The sequence below is a fragment of the Dromiciops gliroides genome, chromosome 1, assembly GCF_019393635.1.
Source record: "Dromiciops gliroides isolate mDroGli1 chromosome 1, mDroGli1.pri, whole genome shotgun sequence".
Taxonomy (NCBI): Eukaryota; Metazoa; Chordata; class Mammalia; order Microbiotheria; family Microbiotheriidae; genus Dromiciops; species Dromiciops gliroides.
Window position 1 is genome coordinate 755,366,736 of NC_057861.1, and position 14,885 is coordinate 755,381,620.

Here is a 14,885-nt window from a genome sequence, read left to right on the forward strand (position 1 = left end):
TGTATTGGCCCTCAAGAGCTGATTGTTAAATTTTCAATGTGAGCATTTACACCTCAGAAATTGACGAATGCTACAAATCAAGTATTGATTTATAATTTTCTTTATTGTCTAGACTTAAGAAAGTGATGGAGAAATTGTTAAGAAAGCAGATTAAAGTGTATCATGCGGGGCAGCTAGGTGGTACAGTGGATAAAGCACCATTCTTAGATTCAGGAGGACCTGAGTTCAAATTGGACCTCAGACACTTGACACTTACTAGCTATGTGACCCTGGGCAAGTCACTTAACCCTCATTGCCCTGCAAAAAAATCAACCAAACAAAACAAAAAATAAGGTACTCTTTACTCTGGGTATAGTGTTCTATACATTATGCCACCTAGCTACCTAGTTACCAATGAGAAGTCATTTCTGAATGAACATTGGGTTGCTAAAATAAAGATCAAAATCAATACCCAATTAGAAGATATAATATTTTAAAATATGAATTGCAATCAAAACCTCTAAAGCCAGATCTATTTAAATATCAGTCAGTCAATAGGCATTTATTCAGCACCTACTGTACACCAGGCAAGCTATCAATGGACAAAATAAATAAAGGAATAGATTTCAAAATGTCACCTTTTTCTATCCTTCTGATTCCTTCAAGTCTTTAACCAATATAAAGAAGTAACCACAGCGAGGCTGTAAAAAGAAAGCATAGAAACTTCCTCATCCAACAAATACTTGATCTCCTCGCCAAGCACGGAGATAGGAAGGCCAAGGGTGGCATTAATTTTTAATATAAACTCATTTTTAAAACTTTTAGGAGAAGGATTAAGGAAGATTATGAAGATCACTTATAAAATAATGAGAAATAGTAGAGAGGAAAATGAGTCCATAGACAGCTTGGCAAGAGACGCAATTAAGTTAGGTGATCCAAAGAGTATTTGGGGAAAAAAACCCACCAAATAGTATTTGAGGGCAAAATTGGAAGGCAGACAATAATCAAGCATAAATGAATAAACAACAAATGCATAAATTAAATTTCTAAATATTTCTCTAACAATTTTCTCCATCAACAACAGTGGAACTATATTTGGATTTTTACCTAACAATCTATATTGTACTACATCATGAAGCAGAAATAACACCAGAGAAAACAACTCCTCCTCCCTCCCCCCTCCCCAAGACAGAAAGCAATCTGATATAGGTTATATATGCACAATCACATTAAACACATTTCTTCATTAGTCATGTTGTGAAAGAAGAATCTGAACAGAAGGGAAAAGCTCAAAAAAGAGAAAAAACAAAAAAGTAGAAACAATACAGTTCAATCTGCATTCAGAATCCACAGTTCTTTTTTCTGGATGTGGAGAATATTTTCCATCATGTGTTCTTTGGAATTGTCTTGGGTCATTGCACTGCTGAGAAGAGCCAAGTCTATCACAGTTGATCATCACATAATGTTGCTGTTACTGTGTACAATGTTGTCCTGGTTCTGTTCACTTCACTCAGCATCAGTCCACTTAAGTCTTTCCAGGTTTTTCTGAAATCTGCCTGCTCGTCATCTCTTACAGCACAATAGTATTCCATTCCATTCATATACCACAACTTATTCAGCCATTCCTCAGTTGATGGGTATTCCCTTGATTTCCAGTTCTTTGCCGCCACAAATAGAGCTGCCATAAATATTTTTGTACATGTGGGTCCTTTTCCCTTTTATATGATCTCTTTGGGATACAAACCTAGTAGTGGCATTACTTGGTCAAAGGGTATGCACAGGAGAATAGGAAGGATTTTGCAAACAATTTTTATAGCAGACCAAATGATTACAATCATATAACTTATTAAAAGTCGTAGGGCATACAGAGCTCCACTGGTCTTATTAGTTCACTTTTTTAAAAAAGGACATGATTTGGCAAAGTTAAATGTCACCATAAAAACCCTCCTCGAACAAGGTGCCTTCCATGCATATGGTAAGATGTTATAATGGGAAGAAACCAGAACAGAGAATATTTGGTTTGATGCTCCTCTGGTTGTTATTCTCCAGTAAGACACACAGCAAAAATTAAAAAGCAAGATAGATAGCAATGCTCTGTCCTGACATTTGTCTAGTGCATAGTACATAAGAAAGGGAGAGCCCCAGAGATGGTGAGGTGCTCCAGATGTTCCTGTTTATGGATGATACTGTGAGGATTTCATTAAGCCTCATCACATTGCAAAGTCTTCTAAATGGGACCAAAAATCACTCAAGAATTCAGCTTAACTAGACACACAGGAAAACCCAAGGGGTTAAAGAATGCCTATTATCGAGACTATAATATACAGCTGGATTAACAGTGCATAGATCTAATTCTTCTGTGCATATCCCTTGGACAGACAGCACATAGGAAGTAAACTGTATTTGGAGCTGAAGAGGTAGAAGAAAGAGGGCTGCGTTGCATTTGAGAAATCATGCAGTGCTTTTGGTGACCTCAAGCATTTCCCTTGAGCAAAAACCCATTTTGGAAATGCCTGTATTCTTCTGCTAATTATTTATGGTTCTAGATCATATAATACCATTATCCCCAAAAAATTAAAATTGAAGATCCTTCAAAGGATAATGGATACATGCATAATGTGGATGAATAGACTGAAACGCATGAGTAATGATGACTCATATTCATGAAGCATCATAAAAATATCACCAAAGAGTCACGAGATGAGAAAAGGAGTTGGATTAGTCAAACAGTAAGATCAAAAGATGGCAGCCGGGATGCTCCTTTAGCACCCAGGTAATGCTAAGATATCCAAAGGAAGACATTGACAATACTGGCTGGACACACATCTCCCTACCACCTCTGGAGAACCTCTAGGAGGACATGAGAAGAGGAATGAGAGTAGCACAGATTATGCTGAGTGATAAGTTATGTGATCTGCATCATTGGAGTAAAATCACAGACCTATTGAAGGATTAAAGAATTTTTTAAAAGATGTGAAGCATACTTCATACTTTTCCACACTTTGGGTAACTCATCAGCCCTTCTCACTTCTCAGTGATGATTGTTGATGGATACAGCCAGATGTAACAGATAATTCTGATACCATGTTATGAGTATTAAAAATAGATATCCAGGGGCAGCTAGATGGCACAGTGGATAGAGCACCGGCCCTGGAGTCAGGAGTACCTGAGTTCAAATCCGGGCCTAGACACTTAACACTTACTAGCTGTGTGACCCTGGGCAAGTCACTTAACCCCAATTGCCTCACTAAAAAAAAATAGATATCCAAAAAAATGTTTAAACAAAATAAAAATAGATATCCATCTTTTCCTTTAATAATCAGTAAATCACAACAGTACAAAGCATCATATATTATCATCCACAACTACACAATTTGAGGGAGGGTGTTACCTAAGCTGTTTGGGGAGACTATGCTTTATAGAAGGAATTGTTTCAGGGATTACTAGGAAATATTTATTGTGTCAAAACCAAATAATTTTAAAATAATTTTATTAGAACAGGAAAATAAACTCTTAGCTGAGGGAAAAGGTCACTCATTTTTGTTTTGTAAACAGTTTCATATTAATAAGCCATTAAAAATAAAGAAGGAAGGGGCAGCTAGGTGGCACAGTAGATAAAGCACTGACCCTGGATTCAGGGGGACCTGAGTTCAAATCCAGATTCAGACACTTGACACTTTTTTGTGGGGCAGTGAGGGTTAAGTGACTTGCCCAGGGTCACACAGCTAGTAAGTATCAAGTGTCTGAGGCCAAATCTGAACTCAGGTCCCCCTGAATCCAGGGCTGGTGCTTTATCCACTGTGTCACCTAGCTGCCCCAACACTTGACAGTTAGTTACTAGCTGTGTGACTCTGGGCAAGTCACTTAACCCTCATTACCCTGCCGAAAACAAAAACAAAAACAAAATAATAAAATAAAGAAGGAGAAACAAATTTTTCAAAGCATGAAAGTATAGAAAGGGTGGGAAATGTTTGTTTCCTATTTTGAAGTACTGATCATAAACACAGAACTTTTCTGAGTATCTGCTTTAGAAGATTGTTAAATATAAACATTGTGCTACATACTCTGGAGTAGGGCAGGAACCATTTTAGCCTCGGCACCATTCCGAAGTCATTGTTTTCATACAGTAGCATATAACTGAGAGAGAAACAATGATTCTGTTTTAAGAAAATAATATAAAGTTTGACAGGGAAAGGATAGTGATAGCAATTTTCTAGATTCCATCTAAACTTCAGAATCACGGTTTGAATCATAAGACATGAGAATAAGTTGAATTCATTTTTTCTGAACAAAGAAGTTATAACTTTAGTAGTAATAGAGTAAAATCCCTCTTCCAATCCTTGGGAAGAGAGTAAAGAATGTCTGGATGAGAGCTAAAATTATGGGAATGATGAGCATGGGTCCAGGGATAGAGTTAATCTAATAAGACCTAGTAAAAAGATATTTGCCTACAGTCTCACAAATCTGATCATGAGGCTTTTAATACTGAAAAGAAAGAGAAAGGAAGAAAATAGCCTATTTATATTCACCAAGCTAGACACCATAGAGAGTAGCCACAAGACAAAAAGAGCAGCAATAGTGATGCCCAATAAATCACATATGGTAAAATTTAAGAAGGGAGTTAGTAACAAAACCCATCATCTCAGACACATATATGTATCTACAATAATGCCTAAAATATAGGGATCAAGGAAGGTGAATTAAAGATCCTAATGCAAGCAAAAGTAAAGTGACAAATACCATTTGGTGAGAATTAGGAATCAGAGGAGCTAAACATTGTGGAGAAGGTTTAGATGAAAACCAAGGGCAGAAAAGAGAAGGAATATTGTCATGGGAGCATACTATAGTCCACCTGGACAGAAGAACAAAAGAGATGAACATTTGGGGAAATAGATTCCAAGTGTGGAAAAGCAGCATGATGTCATAGTGATAAAAGATTTCAGTTATTTGAACATCTATTGGAACTCTTGCTGCCCAAAATGGAGCAACTAACAAAGTTCAGCTTTGCTTTAATGACAGTTTCATCTTTTAAAAGTTAGTGGAAGTGGGGGCAGCTAGGTGGTGCAGTGGATAGAGCACTGGCCCTGGATTCAGGAGTACCTGAGTTCAAATCCAGCCTCAGACACTTAACACTTACTAGCTGTGTGACCCTGGGCAAGTCACTTAACCCCAATTGCCTCACAAAAAGAAAAGAAAAAGTTAGTGGAAGTGAAGAGACAAATGCTATTCTGTGCTTGATTCTGACCAGGGAGAAGTAAATGTTTGTTCAAGTAGAAATGAAGGAGACTTGGGTAGAAGTTATCGGGATTCATGATAGAAAAAGAAGGAAAATGGCATACTCTGATATACCACCAAGATTTTGGAGAGCAAAGATTTCAGAGGGTTCAGAAAAGTTTCACTAGTATTATGTAACCTAAAATCTAAAAGGAACATTGTCCCAAGAGGTATGTAATGGGGGGCTTTTTAGGAAATACAATTCTGAGACACAGAGAGATCTAATTCAAAGGGCAATGAAATTTGAACAAAACAAAAAAATGAATATTATGGACTTGAAACATAAAATCAGTTAGTTAAGCAGCTAACTTCCCTCAGTGAATTCAAGTCTTCTAGCCCCAATTGGCTTGTATCCCAGGGTATTAAAGGATCTAGTGGATTTGATTGCTCAGCAACAGGTATTTATCTTTGAAAGGTTGTGGAGACATGTACAAAAATATTTATAGCTGCTCTTTATGTGGTGGCAAGGAATTGGAAGTTGAGGGGGTGCCCATCAATTGGGGAATGGCTGGACAAGTTGTGGTATATGAATACAATGGAATACTATTGTGCTGTAAGAAATGATGAGCAGGAGGAGTTCAGAGAAACCTGGAGGGTCTTGTGTGAGCTGATGATGAGTGAGATGAGCAGAACCAGAAGAACATTGTACACAGTATCATCAACATCGAGTGTTGATCTACTGTGATGGACTATATTCTTCTCACCAATGCAATGGTACAGAAGAGTTCCAGGGAACTCGTGATAGAAGAGGATCTCCAAATCCAAGGGGAAAAAAAAGAACTGCGGAGTATAGATGCTGAATGAACCAAACTATTTCTTTTGGTTTTGATGCTGTTGTTTTTTTCTATTTTGAGGTTTTTCATCATTGCTCTGATTTTTTCTCTTATAACATGACTAATGCAGAAATAGGATTAATGTTATTATGTGTATATATATATATATATATATATATATATAACCTATATCAGATTAACTGCTGTCTAGGGGAGGGGGGAGGGAGGGGAGGGAGGGGAGGGAGGGGAGGGAGAAAAAATCTGAAATTGTAAAGCTTGTATAAGCAAAAGTTGAGAACTATCTTTACATGTAATGGAAAAAAGTAAAACACTTTATTAATTTTTTAAAAAAAGAGTTAAGTGGGTTCCAAGAGGGGTCTTTGGCATTTGAGAGTGTTCCTGACCCCTTTTATTAATTACATAATTAATTACATAATTAATAAAAGGACTAATTAATTACCCAGGAAAAAAATAAAAAATTATTCAAGTCACTATACAAAATGACTGATATGGAACTGTTTTACATGATTGCACATGTATAACCTATATTAGCGGAAGGGAGGGATAAAGGAGGGATAGAATTTGGAACTCAAAACTTTTAAAAAGTGTTTTAAACTGTTTTAATATGTAATTGGAAAAACAATAAAATATTATTTAAAAAAAAAAGGTTGTGGAGAACCAAAAAGGTGCCTTAGAATTGGAGAGAACCAAAAAGGTGCCTTAGAACTGGAGAGCTGGTGTGTTTATCAAATTTATAGATAACAAGAGCTGGGAGGGAGAGCTCACATGTTGAATGACATGAGAATTCAAAAACATCTCCCCAAGCTAAAAGATTGGTCCAAATTTAATAAGATGAAATTTAATAAAAACATGTAAAACCTTATACCTGTGTTCAAAAAAAATCAGCTTTGCAAATACCAGATAGGGAATCCATGGTTAAATTGCAGTTTATCTTTGAAAAAAATAGAGTTTTAGTGGAATTCAATCAAAATGAGTCAATAATGTGACAGGACAGCCAAAGAAGCTATTGCAAGCTTACACTGTGTTGAAAGGCACAGCATCTGCAATGAGGAAGGCAATGGTTGCCACTGTACTCTCCCCTGGTCAGATGACCTCTTAGGTGTCATGTTCTGTTCTAGGTCCCACATTTTTGGGAGAATGTTGCTAAACGGGACGTCATTCAGAATAGTCATCCAGGATAATGAAGGGCCTAAATCATACCACAGTTAAAGAAGTCAGTGGAGTTGAAACTATTTCGTTTAGAAAGAGAAGACTTGGCACAGGGTTATGATAGCTGAAAGAATGTCATATGGAAGAAATCTTAGGTTTGTCCTCCCTAGTCCCAGAGAATGGAGCTAGAAGCTGTGGTATAGACATAACAGAGAGGCAAATTACTGCTTGATATAAAAAAAACTTTACAATTAGAGCTATCCAAAAGTATATCCCATTGCCTTTGGAGATCAGGGATTCTTCCTCACTCACTTCAAGGGAAAACTAGATGGTCCTAAGTTGATAATTTGTAGTGTAAGTACAAGTAGAGCTAAATAGACTCTCAAGTCTCCTCCAACTCTGAGATTCTGTGAGATTTCTGTGACGATACCAGTGGGTGTTGCTGTGGAAGTTAGAAGATACTCCATCCTTTCTCTCTGTTCTCTTCTCCCTTTTTGAAAAAGCTGGAGCTGAATCCTTACCAGGCTTAACCTTTCCTCTTTGGGGAATGATTTAGGCTGTGCCCTTTTCTACAGTCACCTCCCTCTCTTCCTTGTTTCCTCCCTTTCTAGGGATTTAATCAGTCAATTGACTTACCTTTTGCCTAGGAACAATATAATGGCCCCCATGTCTACGATTCATGTTGTATTTTATGAAATTAGGCTCAAACTGTGTTTTCTAAATTAATTGCCATTGCATTGGTTTTAGCAGTAAGCACTTATTATTAATTAATATTATATATACATATACACATATATACATGCATACATACATATATATCAGTAAAGAACTGACCAAGGGATAGTTAGCTAGAGCAGGACAAAAGCCCCAGAAGACCCATGCTGTCTCTCAGAGAGACATGGTCTTAAGGAGAGTTCAGGAGACCTACAAAACCAACACTATCCTAAGAGGGAGAGCCAAAAACAGAGAGGTTCTGAGAGCAAGAGTCAAGCACCAGGCAAGAGTGAGAGTGAAAGAGAGAGAGAGAGAGAGAGAGAGAGAGAGAGAGAGAGAGAGAGAGAGAGAGAGAGAGAGAGAGAGAGAGAACTCTTCCAATTTTTATCCTCTTTTGATAGAGGCAGGTCATTATACATTGATCAAAGCTAATTGGTTAGCATCATTCAATACCATTGGTTGACATGACTTGAGGGTGGTCTAAATTAAAATTAACTCTACAGATGACTTCAAGGAGAAGACCCTCATTCAAATTGTTTAAGTCAAAGTCCATTTTCTAGATGTGGTCCTTCACTGAGCTAGACAAAAGAGTCTATCTCCATTTCTTTTTTTCCCTTGGATTTGTCCCAGGCAAAATCTGAACTTTCTGAAGTAGGGGGGAGAAAGGACTAGGGAACTTATCTCTGGGTCCCGGCAAGAAATCCATTATTAGTAATTATTTTCTTACAATGTGATCCCCTTCTCTTTTATGGAGTTTGGATCAAATGAAAAGTTAATACAATCACAATAGCTCAGAGTTCCCAGTTAGGAAAATTCCTAATATTAGGAAAGAGGTTCGACTCTCTGCCCTAATTTAAATTGTATTAATTTCTAGCTAACTCCGGACTTCTATATATTTGGGACCAAATCAGTATATAGTAAACACTTAGGTACAAGGAGTAAACTGATTATGTTATTGTACCTGTTACTGGGCAGGCACAGGGAAGGGAGAGGAGGAAAGTAAATCTTTCAGAACTTCCCTTAATCTTTGAAGAGGTGAGTATAACTGGGAGCTTCAATCCTCTCACCTGGGATTTCTACAAGTACTTGATGGCTCACCTAGATGTCTTCCTTCTCTGTTTCAACTCAGTTCTCCATTCATTTTATTCTCTTACCTGTTGCCCCTGTGCCACCAATTCTTTTCACCTTCATTTGGCTGGACACACCATCTCCTTCACAGCTGCAATTGCTCAACTCATGTAATCCCTGCTCTTTCCTCAGTCTAATATCTCACAGATCATCTGAGCTCCCAGAGATGACTCAAGTCCACCTTCACAGTAGTCCAACTTGCTCTAAGAACTAAAAGGGAATGCTTGTCCTTCTGAACTACAAATCCCAGGGTGTCTTTCAGTTCTCAAACCTCTACAACACTGTGCTCTAAAAAGCATAGCTAAAGAGGACAATAGTGGTATTGGTGTTGGGGGTTATGTTGTTAGAGGTATTAGTAGGTAGACTTTCTCAATATCCCCCCCTAAAATCTGCCAAAGAGGGGTAGGATGGTGTTGGGAATAGAGATCTGGCTTTCAAATCAGAAAGCCCTGAGTTCAAGGCCTGCTTCTGACATATTTTGGCTAGTGACCTTAGGCATGTCACTTAACTCCTCACTGCCACAGGCAGATCTCTGAGAAAATAAACCAAGCAGTTGCTGATCCACACTTATGGTGTGTTTCCTCCCCTAGACCAGTGAAATCACAGTGTAGTGAAAATAAATGTAGTGTATCCTACATGGTTTGAGCAGAGATGTAGTGGCAGTGGGGTTATGATTGCTCAATCAAGTCTCAGAAGTGCCAGAGTGAGCTGGGCATTTCTGAAGAGAAATCCCTCCATGAGATTCACTTCCACACTTCTGCCCGGACAAAGAATACAGGCTTGAGATCACATTTTTAATTGGGTATCAGTATATTTTCCTGTGATCCCACCTCATTTGTTCATAAATAGCAAATTGCCTCCAGGCCGTCTATGAATGGGACTAGTGTCTCAAATCTTCACCTGCTCCAATGACTGGGATCTCATCCATGCATACATTCCCCCCAACAATGCAGATTGTGACTCACCCATATCCGGTCATCATTGTGACTCCCATACATAGCCTCCCATAAACCTACCAGGGGGCCCACCCAATAGGGTGGATACCTGCCTCGCTTTCTCTTAAGGTATGGCGTACCAGTGGAGTACATGGGCTACTTGTTGGTTTAGCATTGCTCTCTCTGAATGACCAGCCCATCTTCTTTTTCACTCATACCTTTCTTTGGTGGTATCTTTCACTCTAGTCCTCTATTGTAATTCCTTGTAATATGGCAAGGACTACTTACTCTGTTCCATGAACTTCTCCATTGACCCCTGAATGATATTCTGCTTGAACTCCGGATATTGTCATTTTCCATGACTCACAGCATTCAGCAACATCAGGAGAATATCAGTATTAAAGAGGTGGCCCTTTGTTTCAGGGAAAAGTTTGGGATCATTGGAATTATTTTGCAATATTCCAAACACTGCCCAGCTATCTCCTGCTCCTACTCTATGCTGGGCCCCGATCATTGTCCATTTTCAATGTCTGTTCCAGATATATGTCCTGGCAGTTGAGAGCTAGAGGTTGTCCACCCAACTACATGTGTTATTTACACAGGAATTTTTTTAATTAAGATCTCTGAATAAAAAATTAAATTAGTTGTTATCAAGCCCTGTCCCTTGATAGCTCAGCATGCTTCATCACATCTGTGATTAATAAAGTTTTTACTGGAATAGCCAAGTTCTGAATGTTCTCTCATGGCCCGATAACTCATAACCGCAGAATGGTTGTTCTGTGAATGACCTTGGAAAGGTAACCCAAATGGTGGTAAACTGATTTGTAGGCAATATTCGGCAAATTAAAATCAAATCTAGTCTTCAGTGTGTGAGCATGTCCCTATAGAGAAAGAGTTTACTGGATTCAGTTGTTGATTGAGCAATGAGCAGACTGGCTAGTGACCATGAGCAGATGCTTAATGTTGCTCTAATGGGACTCTGGGCTATGAGACACAAGCTTTCTTTCACCTTGTATTTGCCAGAACCAGGCCACCATACCCCATACCATTAGCCAACTACTTCCAAACTGTGTGTAGCCTCCCAGCTGCATGAACCCTTTCTACCAGCTGTTCCCCATGCCTGGAATGCTCTGCTTCTCACCTCTGTCTTTTGAAATCCTGAGTTCCCTTCAAGGCTCAGCTTATGCACTACCCCTTACATGAGGTCATTCCCAATTTCAAGTCATCAAGTCAATAAGCATTCATTACTTGCTTTGTGCAAGGCATGGTGATAAGCTCTGGAAGCTGTCGGGGGCAGCTAGGTGGTACAGCAGATAAAGCACTGGCCCTGGATTCAGGAAGACCTGAGTTCAAATCTGACCTCAGACACTTGACTCTTACTAGCTGTGTGACATTGAATAAATCACTTAACCCTTATTGCCCCCACCCTGCAAAAAGTAGAGGGAGATTGGGAAAGGCTTCTTGCAGAAGATAAGATTTTATCTGGATATTGAAAAAAGATAGGAAGTCCTAGAAGAGGAGAGAAGAGGGGGAGAGAATTCCAGACTTGGCAGAAAGCATAGGAAAATATTCAAAGTTGGGAGATGGAGTGTCTTGTGTAAAGAATAGCAAGGAAGGCAGTATTTCTGGATTATAGTGTTGGGGGTGGAGAGGTCTAAGAACACTGGAAAGGTCAGAGGAGGCAAGTCTAGGAAAGGCTTCCAAAAGCAAGGAATTTTATATTTAATCTTGGAGGTGATGGGGAACCACTGGAGTTTATCGAATAGGAGGGTTACATGGTCAGAACTGGTCGTTAGGAAGATCGATTTGACAACACAATGGAATTTTCCCAGTCATTAGTACTTTCCTCCATCCATTCTACCTGAAATTACTTTGTGCTTCCTTCTGCGTGTGTTTGGTATTGATGTGTCTGTGTACATGTTATGTTCCCTTGACAGAGTGTAAGCCCCATGAGGGCAGGGGCTGTCCTTGCATGCCCAGCTCCTGGCATGGACTCGGAGGTTAATCCTTGTTCAGTTGGCACCAGGAATCCTTCAATAATATATCAGGGCTCAAACATTCAAAAAAAATGGTGGGTTGGGGATATCCAATCCACAGAAAGGCTTCCTTTCCCCCCTCCAGAATCACGGATGAAATGGTCATTAGGTATGGTGCAAACCATGGAAGGAGAAAAAAGCCTTCTCAGCTATGTCCTCACAGACCTCCTTGTGACTGACGGGCACTCAGCCTGTCCTCAAAAGGCTCAGGATGATTTTTTTCTCTAAATCTCTTTCTCTTTGTCTCTCTGTCTATCTCTCTTTCTCTTTAAACATTTCAACATATAGCTCCATCAACCCTCCCAGACACCAGTGGGCCAAGCTGCCTCCCAGGCCAACCTTCTGCATCTGGCTCACAGCCAAGCATCCATGTCTCAAAGTCCTGTCCGCCAGGCTTCCTCTTCTTCCTCCTCATCCTCCTCCTCTTCAGCTTTGAGTGTTGGCCAGTTAGTCAGCAGTAAGTATCCTGCCTGTCTCTGTATGTATTGTCTCTTGTCTTTTGCCTTTTTAGTGTTGCCTCTCTCTGTCTCTCTGTCTGTCTGTCTCTCTCTGTCTCTCTCTGTCTGTCTCTGTCTGTCTCTCTCTCTCTGTGTGTCTCTCTCTCTGTCTCTCTCTCTCTCTGTGTCTCTCTCTCTGCCTCTCTCTGTCTCTCTGTCTCTCTCTCTCTGTGTCTCTCTCTCTGTCTCTCTCTGTCTCTCTGTCTCTCTCTGAGAAAACAATCCCTCAACCCACTTTGCAAAAGTGCTCTGGACCAGCTACATGAAACAGCAAGTGTAGAGAAGATGGAAGTGCATTGCCAGGGCTCCACTGTAACTGAAGTCAAACAGAACCCCTCCCCTTCTCTAGGAAGCCTAGCCTGGCTTCATCAATCTTCCCATAGAGAGCCAAGTCCTAGTCATGAATGAATGAAAAGGCATTTATTAAGCACCTCCTATTGGCCAAGCCCTATGGACACAAATGCTAGCAAGCAAGGCAGTCACTGCCCTAGAAAAATTTGCATTGCAGTAGAAGTAGGTAGCACGTATGGAAAGTGACAGCCTGGAGGGCTTGTTTTGGAAGCCACAGGGATGGGGAATGCGGAGCCACAGGAAAGTTGATCGCAATGTCCTTTCCCAAGATGGCAGTGTTGATTTGATGTCGAAAGCAGCGGGGGAGGGGGAGGATGCTACATACTCTGCCACCAAGCCAGTCCTGCCACTCCAGAAGGAAGGCATCTGATTATTGCACTGGGCTGTGTGCTCAGAATCTCAGGCCTGGAAATCAGCAACAAGAGGCATCCACTTGGGGGGCCAGGTTTCTGCTCGGTATGTCTGAAGTCTCCTACTGTTCTGTTTGTAGGTGTCTGAGGAAATAAAAGAGAGTCCATTTGTGTGCTGGTGGGTGGGTGGGTATTTGTGCTTAAAGGACCACCTTCCAGAGCACAGTACCACTCACATGTATGTTAGAAGGCCAGTGAATTGAAATGAAACAGAAAATCCACGTACAACCATGCAAAGATTCCAGGCTACAACTCAATACATTAGTCACCAGGAAGGCAGCCCCTACAATTTGTAGAAATAGTGCTTGGCCTGACACAAAGGCCACAGAGTTAAGGTGGCTAAAATGGAAGGATCAGTGGAATGTTCTCTTTTAATGCCAATTACTTACTTTGATTACATCTTTAATGTGCAAGTGTTCACAAGGAGAACATTTGCCCAGGAAAGCATTTTTAAAAGAAGCATCCTCGTTTTTTGAGTAGCTTTAGTCTGAACTTCAATATTATTCTTTGAAGTAATGTGTCTACTCCCCCATTGTGATCTTTTTCCTCTGGAAGCTCTACAGATTGGACTAAATAAGGGTATAGCCAGACTGAAGAAAGTCCAGGGAAAGATCACCAGGATGGTAGAGGGCCTGGGACTCGTGCCATACATAGACCCATTGAATAAAATGGGAATGGATGATCTGGAAAAAAGATTCCCCAGGGGGGAACATGATAGCTGATGTCCTGGCCCTAGAGAGCAAAGTGAGGAACAGTGAAGAGAAGGTACAAAGAGGTAGATTTCAGATCAACATAAGGGAAAATTCGTAATGATCAATGTTATCCATATTTGGAATGGACTCCTTGGGAAGTCAGTTGCCTAGACTAGAGGTCTTCAAGGGGAGACTGGATAACCACTTGTCTGGAACATTGTTCTGATATGAATTGGACTGAATGATAGCCCTTTGCGAAGAAGAAATAAAATTAACTCACATCCAGGTGGCATGTTACAGTTTGTGAGGCATTTTCTTCAAAATAGTCCCATGAGGTCAGTAGTCCCTGTATTATGATCCTACTTCGTAGGATCAGAGAGGTAATTTGCCTAATTCCAGACCTCAGTCTGGAAAAATCTGAGTATGAGAAATGTTGAAAGACCAAGAAAAGTAAATGTCCCAGTTTCCAAATATGGAAGACAGAGGATTCTTCAAAGTGTAAAGGAGTAAGCCTGACTTCAGTTCCTAATAAAATTCAGGAATGTGTCATTAAGAGGATGATCTGTCAGCACTGGGGAAGGTAAGCATTGATCAATCAGAGCCAGCATGGGTTCATCAAAAGTCGGTCATGCAAAGCTAATCTCATTTCCTTTCTTGACAGGGTTATTAGTCTGGTAATCAGAGGAATGATACAAACACAGCACACTGGAATTTCTGCTAAGAATGGGACAGTCTTATATGGTATCCCTGGAAAATGCGGAAAGATTTTGGACTGAATTTTGGGGGGAATTGAGTCCCCCAAAGATCTGTCCAGAGTTTAAGAAGGACATTGATAAGCCAGAGAGTGTCCAAAGGAAGGTAGCTGGGATGGGGAAAGGCTTTGGTTCCATATCTCACGAAGATTGGTTAAAAGAACTAAAGATGTT

The 14,885-nt window shown here is 40.0% G+C and overlaps 1 protein-coding gene across 2 annotated transcripts in view; it reads left to right on the plus strand.

Moving 5' to 3' along the window:
* The window catches only part of POU6F2 (POU class 6 homeobox 2), a 494,621-nt gene that overhangs the window by 462,087 nt on the left and 17,649 nt on the right, over window positions 1–14,885 (plus strand). For both annotated transcript variants that reach the window (XM_043978842.1, XM_043978849.1), the window contains one exon: window positions 12,298–12,466. In XM_043978842.1, coding sequence (XP_043834777.1) covers window positions 12,298–12,466 — 169 coding nt within the window. The remainder of the gene's footprint in view (window positions 1–12,297; window positions 12,467–14,885) is intronic.